At 38.0% G+C, this 21,738-nt stretch overlaps 1 protein-coding gene across 1 annotated transcript; it reads left to right on the top strand.

The window, feature by feature from the left end:
* Positions 1 to 261: 261 nt before the first annotated feature.
* On the top strand, positions 262 to 20,707 carry LOC123457504 (vomeronasal type-2 receptor 116-like). Its single transcript, XM_045141384.1, has 10 exons — positions 262 to 464; positions 1,013 to 1,028; positions 6,017 to 6,048; positions 7,860 to 8,154; positions 8,553 to 9,359; positions 10,537 to 10,764; positions 11,668 to 11,791; positions 13,340 to 14,219; positions 18,634 to 18,712; positions 20,408 to 20,707. Exons 1-10 carry the CDS (start codon positions 262 to 264, stop codon positions 20,705 to 20,707), a joined length of 2,964 nt encoding a protein of 987 aa, XP_044997319.1.
* Positions 20,708 to 21,738: the final 1,031 nt, after the last annotated feature.

A 21,738-nucleotide genomic window follows, 5' to 3' on the forward strand; every position in this document is an offset into this window, starting at 1 on the left:
ACCAGAAATAATCCTCACAACATGTTTTTCAACATGTGTTTTTGACCATGATGTAGACCTCAGATGCAGAGCCCCATGGCTGTGTTCTGTACTCCTCAAAGGAGGTGACACAGGCTGGGAAGAAGGACATTAGGGATATAAATATTCCCCCTAGCCAGCAGTAGTAGTAAAGATAGATACATGCACAAGCATGCACATGTGATTTGTGTATCTACTGGATGTTGAACATTGCATCTGAGCTCAGACTGAGAGCTTTGAGAAATGGGGAAGCTGACCACTCTTATGCTTGTCATATTTCTTGTGATGCTTTCTGCACTCTTCTGCAGTTTGACAGAAACAAGCTGCTTTTGGAGAATAAAGAAAAACACAGACAATGATGGAGATATGTGGAAGGATTGTAATTTTGAAATTGTGATATCATGGAAGCCTAGGAGAGAAAAAGATTTAAGAAGAAAGCTTTCCTGGTAAGTGTCAACTTTGGTTCTTAATTTTCTCTTTCAAAGTCACAAATAAAGTGTAAGAAGTCTGAATATGGGTAACAAAAACACTTGGAGGATCCCTTGCTCTTTTATTCCTAAGTATGCCACTTATAAATGAGCCAAATGTTATGTTGCTTTTACAAAGCAGTATTTTCCCACAATCAAGTGAATATGAGTTTTTATACTCCAATGTATATATCTAGGATTTTTGGGCATAGTGCTTTCTTCCTTGCCCCATATTAAATCCTCCTTATCCTGACAATAAACTCCACTGGCATTTGGTCAATATTAAGTGGCTGAGAAAAAGTGTCCCTTCCAGTATCTGCTCATCTTTCATCCATAAGTATGTAACTCCTAAGGTCTTCCAAAGGGGACCAGTTTTCTGTGTTTGTCTAACCATGGACAGTCTTTTCACTTAGAGACTCATCTCTCAAATACTTGTGTAAGAGATTCCTTGATATTTCCTTATAAAATATTATATTTGATGAATATTTTATGTCACCAGACTTAATGTCTCATGTCTATTATCCTAGCATTTGGGAGAAAGATGTAAGATCACCTTGAGTTCAAACCCTGGTTGAGATTCAGGGAGTTCCAGATCAGTCTGAGCTATTGTGAAACCATGTTTTCTAAATATCTAAATAAAAAATCAGTAAATTTTAAATATATTTTCCAAAAAAAGGTGGATTCCTCTGGGATATAGTTCAGTGGCTGAAGCTGCTGACTTGCAAGGCCTTCTGACACAGGTTCAATTCCACAGCATCCATGTAAAGCCACATGCAAAAGGAGTCACATTATCTTGACTTGTTTGTAATGACAGAGAATCTATCATGCCATAAATGTTCACAATAAACAAATAGATAAGAAAACAAATTAAATATTTTAAAAAGTTGTTTCTTTACTACATGTACTGTCCATATATGCATTAATTAAGTTTTATGAGTATTTTTTGAGGTAGGATCTTGCTTTAGCTCAGGATGGCCTTAAGTTCACTCTGTACTTTCAGGGTGGTCTTGAACTCACGATGATTCTCTTAACTGTGCCTTCCACGTGCTGTGATTTATAGTGTGTGCCAACATGCCCAGCTTATGTAACTTTTTTTGCGCCTTCCACATATGAAGACAACCATTTCTTGTACTTTTGTGTGTGGCTCACTTACTTACCACAGGAAAAGCTATGGGTTTCTTACAAATTATGGGATATTCTTCTTAATGACTGAAGAATAAATTTTGTCCACACATCATGTTTTTTATACATTCATTAGATAAATGCTAAGGTATGTTTTATAACCTGTTATTGTGAACAATAAAACAATGAAAACTATAAATGCAAGCATTTTTGTTTTATTTTGTAATTAGCCCTAGTGTATTTTACAAAATGTTATAAACTTCTTATATCTCCTAACAACACTTTCTTTAAGTTTATACCCAGGATTGATATAGCTGGATCTTAGGAGGGAACAACAGTGTTGTTAACAATAAGGACAGGAAATTCCATTCCTAACCAAATATAATAGGACTTCATTTTCTTACACACCCTTATTAAGTACATTGAATAATGCTTCTGTTAAGATTTTTCATTACTATTATCCCTATTTCTTGGGCTATAAGTCATATATATTTAGCTATTCTCTTTGCTATTTTCTGGACCATTATCCTCCACAACATCAATGATGACCAGAAATGTTTTTCATTTGCATTCTGTATTCTTGGTGTGCAACCATTTATTAAAGTAATATAACTTGACCCTTCTCATTTAATACGACAAAACACCACATCTTGGACTCATAATCAGGAAATGTTTCTGCAATATGCTATTTTCTCTATGACTGTCTATTGGATTGAGAGTCTATTTTGAAATTTTTATTTGGGGAGAGAGTTACTATTCCATTTTCATTCTTATTTGAGTGGTTACCCAGTTTTCACAGCATCATTTAGAAGAAAAGCTGTCTTGTCTTCCAAGTGAATTTTCGCATATGACTAAATATTTGAAATTTTGAATTTGGCCATTCATTGTACTCCTTGTCTTACTATGTCAGAGGATTAGCCTGCTCAAGCTTGTTTCATTGAAGCTGAAAATTATATATTATTATACTTCATGAATTTTAAAGTAAAAATAAGAATTCCTCTAATCTGAAGTCTTGTAAAATGACTTATGAATGATTATACTCCTTTAAGTATACATTTTAGGTTGCCATAGTTTAACATTTTGATCCTGATGGATTTCATATTTTACATTTTTAGAATATTACCTTATAGTAGACACATAATATTCATGTATTTTGGGATTAATTTTATCTTTGTGTTGCCAAGGCCTTTTCCTAAATCTATACTTCTAGCACCTAAAATGCATGAACAACATCCTCAAGGACTGCTGTAAAAGCAGAACTTTGGGACTCCAATTCAAGTCATTCTAATTTATATGGGTTCAGGAAGAGCCAAAAGAATCACAACCTGCCTGGTGGTATCAATGGTGTTGTGATTCTTCCTGACTCATGCTCATCAATGGTTTCCAAAATCACTCCTTTGTTCCCCATAGGTACATTAGAATCTGTACTCCAGAGCATACTTTACTGTACTAGGAACATTGCCATATCAGCTATTTTCCACTGCCCATGAAATGCCCACAAAAGAATAAAGTAATTCTCCCTTGATCAAGCATATTTAATATCAGTATACAAAAGAATGATGCTATGGGAAATGAATAAGTATCACATAACTGAACTAATAGAATTTGAATGAAAATTCTTTGATTTCCTACAGATAAAATCCTGGAAGGGCACAGTGATTGTGCCCAAGTTGGCAGGTCAAATGGGAAACACCACCAGGGAAGATGCTGAATAACTCTGTGCACATATAATCATTCTTTATTGTGTAGGGTATAATAGTGTGTCATTAATTTGTAAGTATTTTATTTACCATTTAAGAGAGAGACAGAGGAAGAGGCAGAAAGAAAGAGAGAATGGGCTCATCAGGAAATCCAGCCACGGCAAATGAACTCCAGACACATGTGCCACCTTGTGCATTTGGCTTACATGGGTTCTGGGGAATCGAACTGGGATCCTTAGACTTCACAGGCAAATGCCATAGCCACTAAGAAATTTCCCCAGACCATTCATCATTAATTTTGACAGAGAGAAAAAAAGTAAACTTAAATCAAAAAAAAAAAAAAAAAAAAGATTAGTAGCCAGAAGCAAATTGCCACAAACTGATCTTGGGGCTTAGGAAAAATGTTCTCAATTTTGCAAAAAAGAATGATTATTGGGTATTGGGGATAAGCAAGAAATTCTTTAATACTTATTTACTTTCTTCTGTATTTGACATTTTGACACATGTATAAAAATATTTTCATATTATTCTCACTAATTACCCAATAACACATTCTTCTTGCCCATTTTTCTTTTTTCTTTACAAAATTAGACAAATTAGGGTTGCTTATACGATTATTTAGTGAAAGGTTATGTACCTTGTGTTAGGAAATTTGTCAGTGGCTACATCACCTATTAACATGATTCCCAGATATCATTAGCAGCCATTTCAAACGTTTAGTTCCATTTTTCTTGGTACTCTATCAGCAACCAGAAGTTGCAATTGCCAATATAAAGTGATTACTGTATGCTCAGAGTCAAACAGGACATCAAAACTAGACCCTTGGGCTGGAGAGATGGCTTAGCGGTTAAGCGCTTGTCTGTGAAGCCTAAGGACCCCGGTTCGACGTTAGCCAGATGCACAAAGAGGCGCACGCGTCTGGAGTTCGTTTGCAGAGGCTGGAAGCCCTGGCGCACCCATTCCCTCTCTCTCCCTCTATCTGTCTTTCTCTCTGTGTCTGTTGCTCTCAAATAAATAAAAAACATTAAAAAACAAAAACTTGACCCCTTTAGGTTGAGGGAACTTTGCAGAAGGTGGGATAAGATCTTACAAAGAAAAACAAAATCTCAATTAAGGCTGCACATAGTCTATAAGTTAAAATGTGAAAGGCACAGCTTATCAAAGTTTACTAACTATAGAAGCAATCTTTCTTTTGTTAGTGATAGCAAAAGAAGATAATTGTGAATAGGAAAATAATATAATTAGGCCTATTTGATCTAGAAATCAATTGTTTAAAATTCTGACTGAAAATACAAAATTAGTGAGACAATTCCTCATAGATATTATGATAGTGCTCCCAGTGAAATGTGGAATTGGAAACTCCAAAATGAATTCTTTTGAACATAACCTGTTATAATTATTAGATATTAAAATTTCATAAAAAGACAACATCAGTGATTATTAAGAAATATTTTAATCATAAAGTCAAAATATATCTACAGAAGAATTCTAATGATCTACAAAACTATCTGTCTATCTATGAATAGAGAAGACTTAAAAATGAGGCAATAATAGAGGAAATCAAAATTTTACATTTACAGAGATATCAAAAAGTTTAAGGGACCATGTGAAATATGCCAAATCCTGAGTTTGCTCTGCTTACTTACTAAGCACTAAGGTTAGTAATGTAAACTAGCTGTAAGTTAAGCAGGTATAGTAGTAAACTAGTAAGGTAAACTAGCAGTTTAGTAGTGATACAAATTTAAGAAAAAATGCAACATAAATGCAGAGGACAATGCCAGAAGAATTGTATTCATAATCACCACAACACAATAGATCTACATTGATAAACAATGTTTGGGGGTTGCATAACCCATCCATCCTCTAGTGTAACACAAACCTCAGCTCCCACATGTTATCTTTCTGCCCTTGTTACCTGCACTTGGATCTCACACGTGAATGTAAGCACAGTCTCCTAGTCACTACACCACTTTCTCCTGCCTATGTAATCTATGGCCAGCATCTCACATGGGGCTCTGCATAATCACATACACTAGTTTGGGTAGTTAACCAGTCTCCATGTCCTTCCTTCCACCCACACTGCCAATTGGCAGATTCCAGTGAGAGTCTGGGAGCAAGTTCCCATCTTCATGTCCTTCTGCCTACCTGTCCTATCACTTCTGCGATGCCAAATGTGAGCCCAGGTGCAGAGCCAGTCCATGTGCCCTTCCTACTACTGGTGCCACCTGCTGCTCAGAAGCTGCACATTAATGGACACTCTGCCCCTTGCCTCTTAAAGTCACTACTAAATTACAAAAATAACTCTGAGTATTTGTGGTGTTAATTCTCCAACCAGACCCATCACTGAAATAGATTTAAATACTCCCAGCATGGCTCAGGAAATTTTGAGGAAAGGGGTGGAAAGATTGTTAGATCCACTAGTTGGGACATTGTACACAGAGGTATTCCCCCCACCCCATAATACATGGCCCACAATTCCCATGGCATTGACTTTCATCCCCAGAGAGGAAGGCCTCTTCAGTAAAGGGGCAAGGAGGAGGGAAAGGATGGTACCAATAAGTGTTGTTTACCTACAAAAAATGTCCATATCTAATAAAAAAATGTCTCCAAGTAGAAGATTGGATCAGAAAAGAGAAAAATTTCCTCATCTCAACAAAAGTATATCTTGCCATTAAATAGATGCTATTTTTTTTTTTTTTGAGGGAACAGGTGGAAAATATTTTCTATGACATTGCATTTGATTGCCAACTTGACAAGAATGATATTCTGGATTAGGTCAGCCCTGGGCAGTATTCCTGTGAGATGATGTTGACTATGCAATTGAGGTTGGAATATCTAACTTAACAGTGCGCAGCACCATTCCAGAGCATATATTCTGTAATGTGCAAAAGGGAGAAAGCTGGCTGCAAATGCAAACCCTTCACTAAGCACTGCTGCCTGCTTGTTGGCTCAAAAAAAAAAAAAAAAAAAAAAAAAACCTGGTCCCAGTTGTCATGCCTTATCTGTCAATAATCTCCTTATAAGTTTTGACTGTTATTTAAGATTACCAGAAGTGTAGTCTGAAATGAATACTTCCTCTTTAAACTGATTTTAATTTAATTTGAGAGAGAGAGAGAAACAGCAGAAGCAGAGAGAGAAAACTACCCTGCCAGGACCTGAGGCACTGCAATCAAACTCCAGATGCTTGTGTCCCCTAGCACACATGTGCAAACGTGTGCAAGCCTCACCTTTGTGTTTCTGGCTTACATAAAATCTAGAGATTCAAGCATGGCTCTTAGGCTTTGCAGGCAAATGCCTTAGCTGCTAAGCCATCTCTCCACCCCTTACCTTATTTTTGTCAGCTATTTTGTCCCAGCAAAGAGGAGTTATATAATACAAGAAGCAAATGGAATTGCAGAAACAATGGTCAACTCTTCTAACTGCTGATCAAATAGATTTCACGCCATAATGAGAGGAGATACCATAATTTCAAAGACAATATAACATCCAAATTTTGCCATAAGTGGATAGGACTGACTGAATATCCAGCATTAATCAGAGCATGACCTTAGTCAATGCAGTATGATATGTAAAACATTGCCATAGAGTAGGGATTTATAGTGGGATTTCTGCATAAATATGGGGACCTGATTTCAAGCCCACAGCCCTCAGATACAATTTTGGCATGTTGATGTGCATCTATAATTCCAACACTAGATGAGTTTGGTAGAGTAGTATTCCTGGAGCTTGCTTGCTTGCTAGTCTCACCAAATTGGTGAGTTGCCAGTCATCAGACTAATGATGCTTAACATAATGGAGGAAAACAACTGACATTGACTTATGGGCATACTCAAACAAGCATCTGGCCTCTTCTTCACATTCTCACATATAATATTGTCTCTCCCAAACATGAAGAAGCATATTACCCACATATACAAGCCAAAATACCACAAATTAGATCCCTGGCTCTTTTATTGTTTGTTTCCTACAATTATGAGCTTCAGGATGAAGATATGGGCAGATTTACTGTGTGGCACAGGTCTATTTTCAAGTCCATGAATGACATACAGTCTTCACCAGATTCTCAAGCTGGAAACAAGAAACGAACTATTTAGATATATTTTAAAGATATTTAATTAATTTACTTATGAGAGAGAGAGAGGAAGAAGCACATAGAAAGAGAGAATGAGCACTCCCGGGCCTCCAGCCACTGCAAACAAGTCCAGACACATGAGCCTCCTTGTGCATCTGGCTTACATGGGTTCTGGGGAGTAGAACCTGGGTCATTAGACTTCACTGGCAAATGCCTTAACTGCTGGACCATTTCTCCAGCCCTCTTTAGATATTTTTAAAACATAAATGCATTTAAGATGGTCTGCCATTACAAAATTAAGAAAGAATACTCAGTTGGTCTTTATGTGATGCAGTTTCATATGCTCACATCAAAGTGAATGATTACATGAGAATTTCAGGAAAAAAAAAAACATCATTTATCACAGGTATCGCATGTCCAATCTATCTGTTTCAAGGGTATCCTGCTTGGAAACTCATTCATAATAATCACTGTGTTTCTTTTCAGTTTGCCAGTCAAAAAATATCAATATATTCTGACACTGATTTTTGCCACTGAAGAGATCAACAGGAATCCCAATCTTTTACCCAACATGTCTGTGGGATTTGAATTCCTTGAGTCCAAGTGTGATGACTCACTTAAAATTCTCCCTTATCTAAATAGGATAGCAAAAATACATTACTGGGTTCCTAATTACCGGTGTAGACAACATTCATGTTATGTACGTCTTACTGGACCAACATGGGCAGCAAGTATCAAGTTTGGGACATTTCTGAAGCTCTTTGGCTTTGGACAGGTGAGATTTTTGTGATATACAGTATAAATCCTGACCCCTCCCCCCGTACTACCATTCTCATGTGCTTAGTGGTATTTCAAGTAGGGGACATGAGTTATGCATGAATTGTCAAATGCTTTTCAAAGAGCTAATAACCAGTTATTTCATGGGGTATTAACACTTCATTTTTAAGATTTGATTGGAGGAAGTGGGGAAACATACAAACAGATTTCCTACAACACTCTCATTGCTAAGTAATTTTCCAGAAGCCTATGGACAGTGACATATGACTAATAACTGGGTAACAAACATCCTTCCCACCATTCTCCCTATGTGGTGATTAGCACAATTCAGATCATGGATTGAGTTTTTTTCCAATTCCCTTCCTCATATTGATTTCTATGTTCTGTGTCCTTTAGATTCACTATGGCCCATTTCATCCTATTCTGAGTGACCATTATCAGTATCCTCATCTGTATCAGATTGCCCCCAAGGACAGAACACTGGCTTTTGCCATAGTCTCCTTACTGCTTCATTTCAACTGGACCTGGGTGGGGCTTATCATCTCTGATGATTTCCAAGGTATTCAATTTCTCTCAGACTTGAGAGAAAAGATGCAAGGAAGTGAAGTCTGTTTAGCCTTTGTGAATGAAATTCCATTAAACATGGAGTTATACAATACAAGGGCTGAGACATATTATAACCAAATTGTGACGTCATTGGCAAATGTTGTGATGATTTATGGTGAAATGAATTCCACAGTAGAAGTGAGCTTCAGAAGGTGGGCCTATTTAGGCATCCAGAGGGTCTGGGTCACTACTTCACAGTGGGATGTTGTCACCAAACATACAAGCAGAGACATTAGTTTTGACTCATTTCATGGGACTTTCATTTTTTCTAACCACCATCAGGAGATTCCCAATTTCAAGAAAAATATTCAGACAATGAACACTTCAAAATATCCAATAGATCTTTCTCTGTTGAAGTCAGAATGGATGCACTTTAATTGTTCAAATATTGAATCTAAATGTAGAACACAGAATAAGTCTTCACCCAACACCTCTTTAGAGTGGTATGCAGGTCAAGGATTTGACATGGCCATGAATGATGAGACTTATAATCTTTACAATGCTGTGTATGCTTTGGCATATGCCCACCATAATTTCTTTTTTCAACACGTAGATATGCAGGCAACAAAACCTCAACACCTAGTTGACTGCCCAAAGGTATGTATTGTCATCAGTGTTCCCTTCTAAGTTGTTGCACACATTTTGAAACCCTGGTGCTGTGGAGTACTTTTCTCAATTATGAATATTTTGTTTCATTTCCTACTAAGTGAATCTAGATTTGAGATTATTAATTACGTTTGGGGGGAAAATACCTGACAGAAGAAATTGAGTAAAGAATGCTTTCATTCTAGTTCACATTTAAGAATGCTTTCATTCTAGTTCACATTTTAAGAGTAGAGCCCATCATGCTGGTGACAATATGGAAGCAGGAGCATAAACAACAACAAAATACTGTGTCCATGGCAATACACGGTCTGTACGCAGAAAGTGATGAATATATATTTCTTTCTGTGATAATAGACCCATGGCCTACGGAATAGTGCCATATGTGTTCATTGTGAGTTGTCCCAGTTAAAGTACCTAACAGAAATACCTCAGAGATATGTCCAGAAATTTGTGTCCATGGCAATTCTTACTTGTGTCAAGTAGACAACCATGATAAACCATCACTGTGTGAATATATGAAAAAGAAGACAGTGAAATTAATGATCTCAGTTTTGAGTGGACTATGTTTAATGTGACAGATGATCCTGATACCATTCCAAATGTTATGTTTGATATGTAATCCCAGATATTTTATCATGAAGTGCTTGAATATCTATCTTACTTTTCCCATGCCAAAGTATTTTGATTAGTTCGATTGATAGTACATATAAGTTGTTAAAGTAACTCTGTCTTACTGTAAGTACTGAAAGTTACTTGATTTTCATAAATATAATGGATTTAGAATCTTACATTGCCTCCTACCCATAACTGATGGCTGACTCCACAATGCAGAGCCCATATTCCCCAACTAAGAGCGGAGGGGGAAGACAGGAACGACGCTAACAATGGTACCAACCTGACTGTATTCACTGAGAACAAAAGTAATTTAAAAAGATTATATCACTATCTTTATATAATATTTGGTGGTCATTTTAGCAGTTTCTCCAAAAAGAAACTTAGAAAAATATAGTAATTAATTTATCTGCAAAATTTCATTTATTTCACAGTACTGGAAACTTGCAATAAAGTTTCCTGCTGAAGGATGAACTGAAAAAAAGCAAGGTCTAACCCACAACACATATTATGTTTATATGTGTACAAACTTAATTTCAATATACGTCTCTTTTAGCTTTACAGCTCCCTGAAGACCTTGCAATTTTTGAACCCTGTGGGAGACCTAGTGACTATTAATGAGAAATCAAAATTTGATGCAGAGTATGATATTCTCCACATTTGGAATTTTCCACAAGGTCTTGGAATAAAGGTGAAAATAGGGCAGTTTTCTCCACATCTGCCCCTTGGTCAGCAATTGTATTTGTTTGATGAGACACGAGAGTGGGCAACAGGGAGCAGGCAGGTATGTTGTACTCACTGTAATGCTTTACTGTAGACGTAAGATGCAAACATCATGTGGGGCCATGTGTGCCCTTCAGTGTTTGGTCAAGTGCAACATGTTTTATAGGATCCTTTTTCCAGTGTCCTAGAGTTTCTTTCTGTCTTATGAAAAATATTTGGAAACAACAGAATATTTTATCAAACTCTCCATACGTAAGACAACTTTCAGTGTACTAAATGGAGTGTGGTCCTTAAATTATATTGTATGTTGTCAGACACTGCCAGGCACAGACTGAAGCCTTCAGGAGAGGGGCCTGAGCTGCCAGGCCCTGCTAAGGACCCTAGGGCTACAGGGCTACAGAAGGCCACTCCCTCCCCAAGCCCTGCACACCTGAATTTAGGTGGCATTGACCATACCTCTGTGACATTTGGACAGGTGCCTAGGAAACTCCTTATCACCTGGCAGCCTTCACACAGTCCTGAGACCATATATCACCTGATCCACCACTTCCTCCCCACCCCCACATCCTCCAACACTCCCCACCATTGCCTACATGCTGGAAAGATAGTTCCTAGGCATAGGCTAGCAACATTTAAAACCACCAGTCCCCTTAGGGTCCTCCCCCCTCCCTCACATGCTTATAAACCCATTTCCCTGACAATAAACAGAGAGAGCTGTACATGACAAAACTCCTCCAGTAAGTCTTTTACTTTTGGGTGCTCACCCACCCTGGCCCTGAGCAACTTCAGGGAACCATGGCCAGGCCCCAGAGGACACAGGAACCCATAGTATGTGGGGAAAATAAGTTCATTAATAATGCATTGTTTTAGCATACATTTGTGAATGGAGTAAAAAAAAAAATCCTACCTGTTAAAAATACATTTTTGTGGGGTTTTTGGTTATTGTTGTCCCCCCCCCCCTCAGATCCCCTCCTCTGTGTGCAGTGAGAATTGCAGGCCTGGATCCAGGAAGTTCAGACAGGAGGGAAAGGCAGCCTGCTGTTTTGATTGTTCTCCTTGCCCAGAAAATGAAATTTCTAACAAAACGGGTAAGTTGATGTCTCAGGTAGAAATTCTCCAGTTATTATGGGGATTAGTTTCAGTCTGGAGGGGACCTGAAGAGACAGATAATATCTCTTTCTTGCATAATATAATTACTTTTTCAAAATGATAAAGACTTCTGACCATAAAAATAGGACTCACTTTCCTCCACAAACCTCATTTTTATTACCTAGATCCACTGTAGTTGTTAATTCCCCCACAATAAAAAAAAAGCTCTTTGAAATCTAATAATCCAGGAATATGTTATCCCTTTCAAGTATTATGACACTTGATATTTTCTTCACATACATATAATCTGCTTTGAGTCTACATACATTGAAGATTACAAGAAGGAAGCTTTCACATACTTATTTTCCTATTACCCAGTAGGTTGCCGACAGAAAAGAAATGCCCATAGATGTCATTATTTTAGCTTTAGAAATATGTAATTTTCCAAATACTGTGAGTGTTAGAATAGCATCTACTGAGTACGTACAAAATAATTTCGAAAGGGAAGTTAATTTAAGACAACAGACAATAGCATATCCCAAACATTAAATCCTGTTTCAGAAAACCTAAATATTCTAATTAAAATGTCACAAGTCAGCTGGGTGTGGTGGCGCACACCTTTAATCCCAGCACTCGGGAGGCAGAGGTAGGAGGATCACTGTGAGTTCGAGGCCACCCCGAGACTACATAGAGAATTCCAGTTCAGCCTGAGCTAAAGTGAGACCCTACCTCATAAAACCAAAAAAAAAAAAAAAAAAACCCAAGAAATAAAATGTCACAAGTATTGTTTAACTTTTATATTTAAGGAGGTAATGAGAAATGGTGAGAGATAAAAAGTAATAGTAAATAGATCTTTCTGGAGTGTGAAGACTAAGAGGTTGAACATCGAATGGATGAATGGCTGTAATTTTGTGTTACCCTCTGTTTGACAGGTGAGAAGGGAAAACAACATATGGAGGTGGCATGTTAGAGTTGTACCTAGATTCTGTAAGAAATATGAGCAAAGGGATTTAAATAATAATGTAAATGTTAATACCTCCATATTTTCATCTTAGAGCCTGCTTCGTGTCCTCATACCCAGAGCATGTTTCCAGTGTCCCAGAAATCAAAGAGTGTGGGAGGGGTGGAGTGTTGATAGATGAAGCTAAAAAAAAAAAAAAGAAATATGACTGAGAATTTTTTTGATGTGTACCCACTGGATAACATCATAAAAGAATTAAAATAATAAAATATAGAATAACTATGACATGCCTTCACAATTACTACAATTGTGTGAAAAGAAATTTAGAAAACATGACTAAGAAAAATAACATTAGAGGTATAGATGGAAAAATCTACTTTGATTGAAATATTCAGCATGAGATACTGTATAATTAATGAGATGGTCTGTATTAACTGGCATGGCTATAGAACAATCTACCTTAATTGTTCCCAGTAGGAACAAGGAATACAAACATGATTGACCTCTAAAACGTGTGTTTGCAGTGTACTTTGACTAAGAAGGAAATACTGCCACTATCCTGATGATACTTTGCTTTGTCTGCCAGATATGGATCAATGTGTGAAGTGCCCAATCAGCCAGTACGCCAATAAACAGCAAACTCACTGTCTCGAAAAAACTGTGACATTTCTGTCTTATGAAGACCCCTTGGGGATGGCTCTGGCTTGCTTGGCCCTGGGCTTCTCTGCACTCACTGCTCTTGTTCTTGGGGTTTTTGTGAAGCACCAAGACACACCGATTGTGAAGGCCAATAATCGAACAAACAGCTACATCCTGCTCATCTCCCTCGAGTTTTGTTTTCTCTGTTCATTGCTCTTCTTTGGTCATACCAACACCGCCAAGTGCATCCTGCAGCAGGTCACCTTTGCAGTTCTGTTCACTGTGGCTGTGTCCACTGTCTTGGCCAAAACAATTACTGTGGTTCTGGCCTTCAAGGTCACTGCTCCAGGAAGAAAGATGAGGGTGTTGCTGGTATCAGGAGCACCTAACTTCATCATTCCCATCTGTACTTTGATCCAATTTGTTCTCTGTGGAATCTGGCTGGGAACATCCCCTCCCTTTGTGGACACTGATGCACACTCAGAACATGGTCACATCATCATTGTGTGCAATAAAGGCTCAGTCACTGCCTTCTACTGTGTCCTGGGATACCTCGGATCTCTGGCTGTAGGGAGCTTCACTGTGGCTTTCCTGGCCAGAAACCTGCCTGACACATTCAATGAAGCCAAGTTCCTGACCTTCAGCATGCTGGTGTTCTGCAGTGTGTGGCTCACCTTCCTCCCTGTCTACCATAGCACCAAGGGGAAGGCCATGGTGATGGTGGAGGTCTTCTCTATCTTGGTCTCTAGTGCAGGGGTGCTAGGTTGCATCTTTTTTCACAAGTGCTACATCATTATATTAAGACTAAGTAGAAACTCTCTTCAGAGGACTAACAAAACAACATATGGTTCATCCAACTGATTTTTAAATTTTAACTCACATGTATTGGTTTGATATATATCTCAAAGAAACTCTTACACTATAGTAGCCAATAAATACTAAAAAATGGTAAGATGTTTGTTTATGTGTACAAATCTTATTTGTTCTCTAACAGTATTACCAGCATTTTTGCACAGACTTCAGGCCAGTTTCCATTACCCAGCACCTAATGAAAGCCAGTTTCACAAAGTGGCATATGCCTTTGTAGTTAGGTAGCAACACCAAGAATAATCATTTTCTCCCATCTTACTCAGATTAGTAAATAAAAACATTTAGAAAAAGAAAAAGAAAAACCTGCTAATGTACCATGCATTGTGCTCCTATCAGTCTTGATCATGTGGAATGTATCTGATCCATTCTTCCAGTTTTTCAATGTAAATCTGTTGTAGAATATTGCTGAACAGAGCAAATGTCTTTGGGCCTGACTAAAAATGTTGCAGTCGAGTGCTCAGACTATTCAGATATACAGTGAGGGTATAAGTAAGAGAAAGAAGTATATTACCCTTTGGAAGAAGTCAAGTCTGTACATTAACCTTGTTTCAATATACATTAAGGTTATGGAAGTGTGTGGAATAGCCTTAAAAACTTGAGGATGTATAACTAGAGCTAAGATTGTGCAGACCATCAAAGGTCCATGCCCATTATGTAAGAGAAAATAAATGATACCATTGGCAAACTACTACATTTGAAAGTTAATTTGTTGTTACAATGATATTATTTAATACATTTGTAGTTTAGTGGATGGCAGATCATGAAAACTTTGGTATTCATAAAACCTTTCATTAAATGACTCTTGGTGTCCTTATTTAAAAGTTAATAAACATAGGAATCAATTACTTGTGTATCATTTTAAGTGGTATAACTTTTGCTATCAGTTGCTAAACAGATGTCATTTGTCTGTCAAGGATTCAACTATCTGGGACTGGTTTCTGAATGTTCTAGTATTAGAGAAGTGTGATCAAGAATAGGTTTCTAGTACATCTGCATTGCTTAACCCTTTCCTTTTTTTAAACTTTGTTTTATTTTATTTATAGGACAGAGAGAGAGAGAGGAAAATAGATGATGATGATGATGATGATAGAGAGAAGGAAAGAGAGGGAGAGCATGGGTGCACCAGGGCCTCCAGCTGCTGTAAATGAATCCCAGATGCATGTGCCAGCTGTGGATTTGGCTTACATGGGTCCTGGGGAGTAGAACCTGGGTCCTTTGGCTTTGTAGTCAAGGACCTTAAGTGCTTATCCACTCTCCAGCCCCTGCTTGCCCCATTTTGATGTTAGACTGCTTTCATCCATTCTTTTCTGTCCTTAAACGTGCTATACCCTATTGTGATGACATTCGCAGTGAGACATCACATCCAACGTACTATGCCAAATCTTTGAAATTCCACTCAAATATTTTCATTTGAAATTCTTAGCTTAGTACCCAAAGTAACGTAAAATAAAACTCAAATGTGAGGGAAGAGATAGATCCTGGCTCAGGAGCAGAGAGTTCAGCCCATGGGACCTTTAAACAGAATAGCAATTGTTTAAATCACAGTCATTTGTTGTGCTGAAGAAGAGAAAATACAGAGTGCCTGTAGAACTTCCATGACTGCCAAATTGCCGTTCATTGTCCATATGGAAGGCAGCCAGGTGTGAGGAATAATCCAAGTGGAAGAGAAAAGCCATGGCATTAGTGTTAGCTTCCCGTTAAAACTAAGACGATGATTTACTATGTTATCTTTCCCCCACCTCCCACCCCTGCCGGAACTTTCTTCTTTGACTTACCTGAAGGAATATATCAGCATGTTATTCTCATGAAACATGACCTGATATCAAGCCTGAATGTCTTCCTGGACAATACAGTTTGAATGTCATATTTAGAGTGGAGTAAATAATAGTTGACAAGGGACTAGATCATTAACAGTCCTTTTTTTCCTTCTATATTTTGGTATTTTGAAGTATGGTGTTCCTTTAGCCAGGCTGAGCTGGAATTCACTATGAATTCTAAGCATGGTCTCCAACTCATAGCAATTCTCCTGCTTTAGCCTCCCAAGTGCTGGGATTGAAGGTGAGCACCTCCACCCTGCCCATGTAGTAGTTTTAATTTTGGTTGTTTTCAGCTTGTGTGACACCTAGAGTTGATCGCATTTATGCAAAAATAATATAAAATATTCAAACATTTGTCCAGTGCTGATTTCTAGACCTGTGAATAGATTTGTGGTTGTCTACTTCTCTTTTGTGAGTAAGATTAGGGACTAATCAGCTTTATGCTCACATGGTCTCTGAGGCTGCTGTGACACACCACTGCTATAGTGTGAAAATAGCCATAAGTGATACATAGTGGATGGATGTGACACTTTTTGAACAAATCTCTAATGGATGTAGTACTATTTTGACTTAAGTAGCATTCACATGCTATGAATTACTTGAATTTTAGAAATTTTTGCATATTAATGCTTAGAAGGGTACAATTGTGATTGAAAGCTTTAGCTAAATAACCTGTTACTTATTTTATGAATAATTAAAATTAGAACATTAAGCATGCAAAATTACCATAAAAACAAGAAAGAGAAAGTGAGAGACAGGGTGCACAAGAGGCTCTAGCCACTGTGAACTAAATCCAGATGTTTGGGACCCTTTGTGCACTGGCTTTCGTGGGTACTGGGAAATCAATGTAGCATGGTTAAGTTTTGGAACCAAGAGGCTGAACCACTGAATAATCTCTCCAGCCCAGCAATTTTCAGCTAATAATCTATTGTGTCTATAATTAGCTTTATCCAGCCAAAACATTGCCCATAATACAAATACTTATTTTAAAATTCAAGCCTTGCATTGTGATACATGCCTTTAATCCCAGCACTAAGGAGGCAGAGGTAGGAGGATCATTGTGTATTCGAGGCTACCCTGACACTACATAATGAATTACAGGTCAACTTGAGCTAGAGTGAAACCCTACCTGAAAAATCCAAAAATAAATGAATCAATAATAATTAAAATAAAATTAAATTAAAAATAATAAAATTCATATTTTAAATGCCCTATTAAGTAGCAGGTTTCCAAATGGCTTGTTTATATGTCTCTGGCTTTGCACAACCTGCATTCCAATATGTAAAGGAATTAAGGTGGAGCCGGGCTCAAAGCCTCCTCCCTACTAGCAAGCTGTCTTTGTGAGAGAAGGTGCCATGAAAGCCATCGTTAGAGTAAGTCATCAACATCTGTGTCCCATGTGTGTCCTCCACCACTAACCTTTCAGTCCTGATGTATCCACAGGGACAAAAGTGGTCTCCCTATTATGAGTGTATCAAACTGCTTTCTGGTTGGATTTGTACAATGCTAGTATCTCTAGAATTAATCATTACCACAAAAAAAGGAAAAAACAAGGCAAACAGAGCCACCATTTTTGACATGGCCATATGTTTTTTGTTGTTTTTTTTTTTCCAGATTGTCTGATTCTTAATATGTGCCCTTGATTTTCACCTTAAAGACATGCACTCCTCCACACAATCCACCTGGGTCTTACCATGTAAACCTTGTGCACAAATTCATTGTACAGATTTGTCAGTACTATTGTCTTAGTTCCAAGATGCTGAAGGGAAAAGTGACCAGTGCAGATGACCTGACTTAAGTGTAAGATTCTTGGAGCTACTTGTACTGGGACTGCTAGACCAATTATTTCCTCAAAGGGCCGCTTCTGGTCATTTGGGCCGGCAGTACTGGGCATCCTTCTCCCAAGAGTTCCCTGAGCTGTTTGTGTTCAGGATACACATCCATTCCCTGACTCTGCAGATCCAGAACTGTTCTTGTGAAGAAGACCTATCTACTGCACTTATATACTGACCAGTCTTTTTAGGACCTGCTACATTGAAACCCACATATGGTCTGGAAGTTCCAGCTCCTGATTAATGAAACAGATCCACTTATCCACCGGTAGTTCCTAGCTCCCAGTTTTAACAGGCAACACATGGCTGGTATTCCAGGTCCCACCAATGGTATAACATCACCTATTGATGGGTATGCTGAGACCTGTCATGAGTCAGCGCTGTAGCTTCCAAATATGCCAACTCTAGGTTGATAACTGATACCACTGAAAACCTGGAGGTCACAGCTGTTCCTATTACCATTACATCTTCACAGTTGGGAAACTAATCACATCTCAAGTAGGAGTTCAGAGCATTCAATGTTCTACTTGAAACCTAAGTCGATGTAATAAAGTCTTCAGTTTACTTCCTTTGCAGTATTCATGTCTATTTTATTCATAGGGTGAAGACAAGAACAAAGGAGACTTGGCCTGTAACAGTAGTGACAGAACCTTGCCTTGCATGTTGACTCACACATACTCATATTCAAGAAGAGATCTTGGTAACAAATTACCATAAAATGCTCACAGAGCCAAAATGCATTATGAAAGACACTCAAAATTAGCTTATACTGAAACATTTTTAAAAATAATTTATTTAGTTGTGAGGAGGCCAGAACAAGAGAGAACCAGGTCTCTTGCCACTATGAACAGAACAGCAGATGCATTAACACTAGGGAATTAAACATGACTCATCAGGATTTCCCAGCAAGTGCCTTGAGCATTTCTTTGTACAGCCCATAATGAAAACATTTTAGAGAGGACAGGAAAGATATATTGAAGTTCATTGTAATCTATGTGAAGCAATTTCCACTTGGTTTAATTGATTTCAGCCAGACAGATAATGAAAAATAAGTAAAAAGTTATCAAAAAAAGGTTACTTCACTTTTTTCCATTTTTTGGTGCATGGTAGCATGAATGGACAGCACTAACTCATTGTCCTTTCAATATTCTCATCACTGTAGGTGAGCACAGTGTCTTCTGCATTGAGTGTAACTTGCTACTGAAAGAAAGGGTAAAATGTATCCATTAAGAATTCTTTCTTGCCTGGGAAAATGTGTATAACATCATTTGTGGGAAAGATATTTGCTAGTCTGCTAATCAAGTTTAATGTCTTTCACCTGGACCATAAAATAGCCATGTCATCCCATTGTTGTCCATTGATTCCAGTGGCCTGAGGTCTGCTATGGTCCAAAACACATCTGGGACTAGAATCTATTAAACCCCATGTATTCTTCAAATTGTTAGCATGTATACAAAAATATATATACAACTCAACATGAGGCTATCATTTGATCTAAATATTACTCACCTATGGGCAATTTTGGCTGCCACATTAAAAGTGTGATTGGGTTATCCCCTTATAGAATGACTTTAACTATACTGAATTCTGAAGCACATCAAAATTCTGATTTCCTCAAAGCCTAAACGACTCAGATCTATTAGGCTTTTACTACCTCATGAGAGTCAAACATCACATAGCACTTAGGAAAGACACATACCATCGCTGTTGTGAGGTTGCTGACGAATTGTTTTTTTTGTAAGTCTCCTACTGTTGTATTTACCTTCTCAATGCTGAGACAAACACCCAAGCAAAAGCAGCTTATATCATGAAAGGGGTTATTTTAGCCTTACAGGTTCCTGGAGAAATGTGATCATAGCAGAGAAAGCTGGATAATTCCAACACACATGAGAGAGAGAGAGATCACTAGAGTTCAAGCTGTCTCAGAGAATACATCAGGGCTGCAGAGCACTTCCAGCTCTGTTGCCATTGACTCACCTTCTTCCACAGGGCTCTTCCTGCCAGAAACTTAGTGGGAATCTTAAAGGTGTTCAAAAATGCCTGAAATTATGGAGACAATAATTAAGACACCACAGCTATCCAGACTAATGAAGTGGGTCTCAAACACAACTCTTATCCACTTTCATCAGTGATTCCTGTCCTTCCTCTGTTATCTTATGCAGATCTCAGTTGGAAATAACCAAGTGTCACTGATGGCTTGTATGAGTTCATCCAATAGGATGAACATTACACATGCTTGTGAAGCCTTTGTCTCATGAGGGATCCATAGGTAAAGTGCTCTGATTCTCCACTTCCATGATACTAAGTCTGGCCAAAGCCTCATGATCTGGGTGGTGAAAGGCTCCCTTATTTCTTGTTTAACAGTGTTTCAGTTACACAATTCAGTTATGCAATAACCTTGAACAATGCAGTTTTATATATTTGCCATTTAAGCCTTATATAATCATGCTGAATCATGTTTTTGCCTTCCATTGTAATAAATGTCAAAACTTATAGGTTCTTTTCATTACTCCTGCCTTGCTCTGTGTCTTCCCATTGTCTCCTTCCTCCAATGTGTTCTTCCATTGTGTCATACCAGCTGTAGGAACTGGCAATACCATCTTACCCTTTTCTAACTTCCTTGACAAACCAGGAGACAGTAAAGAGGATATCACAGGCATGAACTTTGGAGCTGTAGCTGCTCCCTTTAGTGGACAAGTTCTATCAGTTCAGAAAGCTCAGTCTCATCACCTGTATTGTCACTCACTGCAAGAAAAACGCTTAACTAAATATTTTGCTCATTATCACATCCTGTAAGAACTACATTCAGGGGCTGTGATATTTTCTCTATTTCATCAAACAATTTAAGGATACCTTAGTTCTCTTGTAGCAAACATCTTAATCAATGAGAAATCTTGTTCAATACCCCGTGAAGAAGATAGTGACCCTATGAAACACCAAAATGCACTTTAATCTCAGACATGTCACCCTTATCCATGAGTTATTTTCCCCAGAATTGTCCATACAAATGTATACACAGGAAGAAAATGTATCATTCAATACCATATGAGTATACCATTCAAAACTTATACACATATTTTGCCATGAACAATTGATCACCATTTTATTCAGCCCCAATTTCTTTTTTAACTTTTAAGAGATTCCCACATAAGCCCACTCTCCAATATCAAGCTGCCATCAATCATGGGGTACAAGAGGGCCTACACCTATCAAACTCTCTATCAAAAAAGTAAGTGTTATCTCAATTTTCCAGGTGCTAACTTACTCTCCGTTGGAGAATCTGCTTTTCTTTTTCAGATAGATGCAGATCCTAAGGACAGAGCTGCCCCAACATACCTCAAAAGGGGCCCACTGAAACTAAGGACAATTGGCGAAACAAGCAAGGTGATGTTTTCCTGTGAACCGGATACCAGCACAAAGGGGAAGGAGACCAGCACAGAGAAAAATCAACGCCTACCAAATCAGAGAGCCAGAGCCTCAGAGGCCCCCAACACCTCAGCGCTGAAGCAGGCCAAAAATGAACCCAACATGGCTCAGGGAAATTTTGCAGAGGGGGTGGGGAAGAATGTCAGAGTCACATGTTGGGTCATGATATGCAGAGACATTTATCGTACCAATAACTGTGGGCTAACTCCACAATGCACGACCCATTTACATCAACAAGGAGGGTTCAATGGGAGGGGGTAGATCATAGATGAGCCTAAACAATGGTACCAAACTGCCTGTATTTGCTGAAAAGAAAACTAATAAATTAAATTAAAAAAAACAGATTCCCTATAAAAGATGGTTTTATTTTTATAAATAGCTTATAATTTTTATTGTTTCTG

The sequence above is a fragment of the Jaculus jaculus genome, unplaced genomic scaffold, assembly GCF_020740685.1.
Source record: "Jaculus jaculus isolate mJacJac1 unplaced genomic scaffold, mJacJac1.mat.Y.cur u25, whole genome shotgun sequence".
NCBI lineage: Eukaryota > Metazoa > Chordata > Mammalia > Rodentia > Dipodidae > Jaculus > Jaculus jaculus.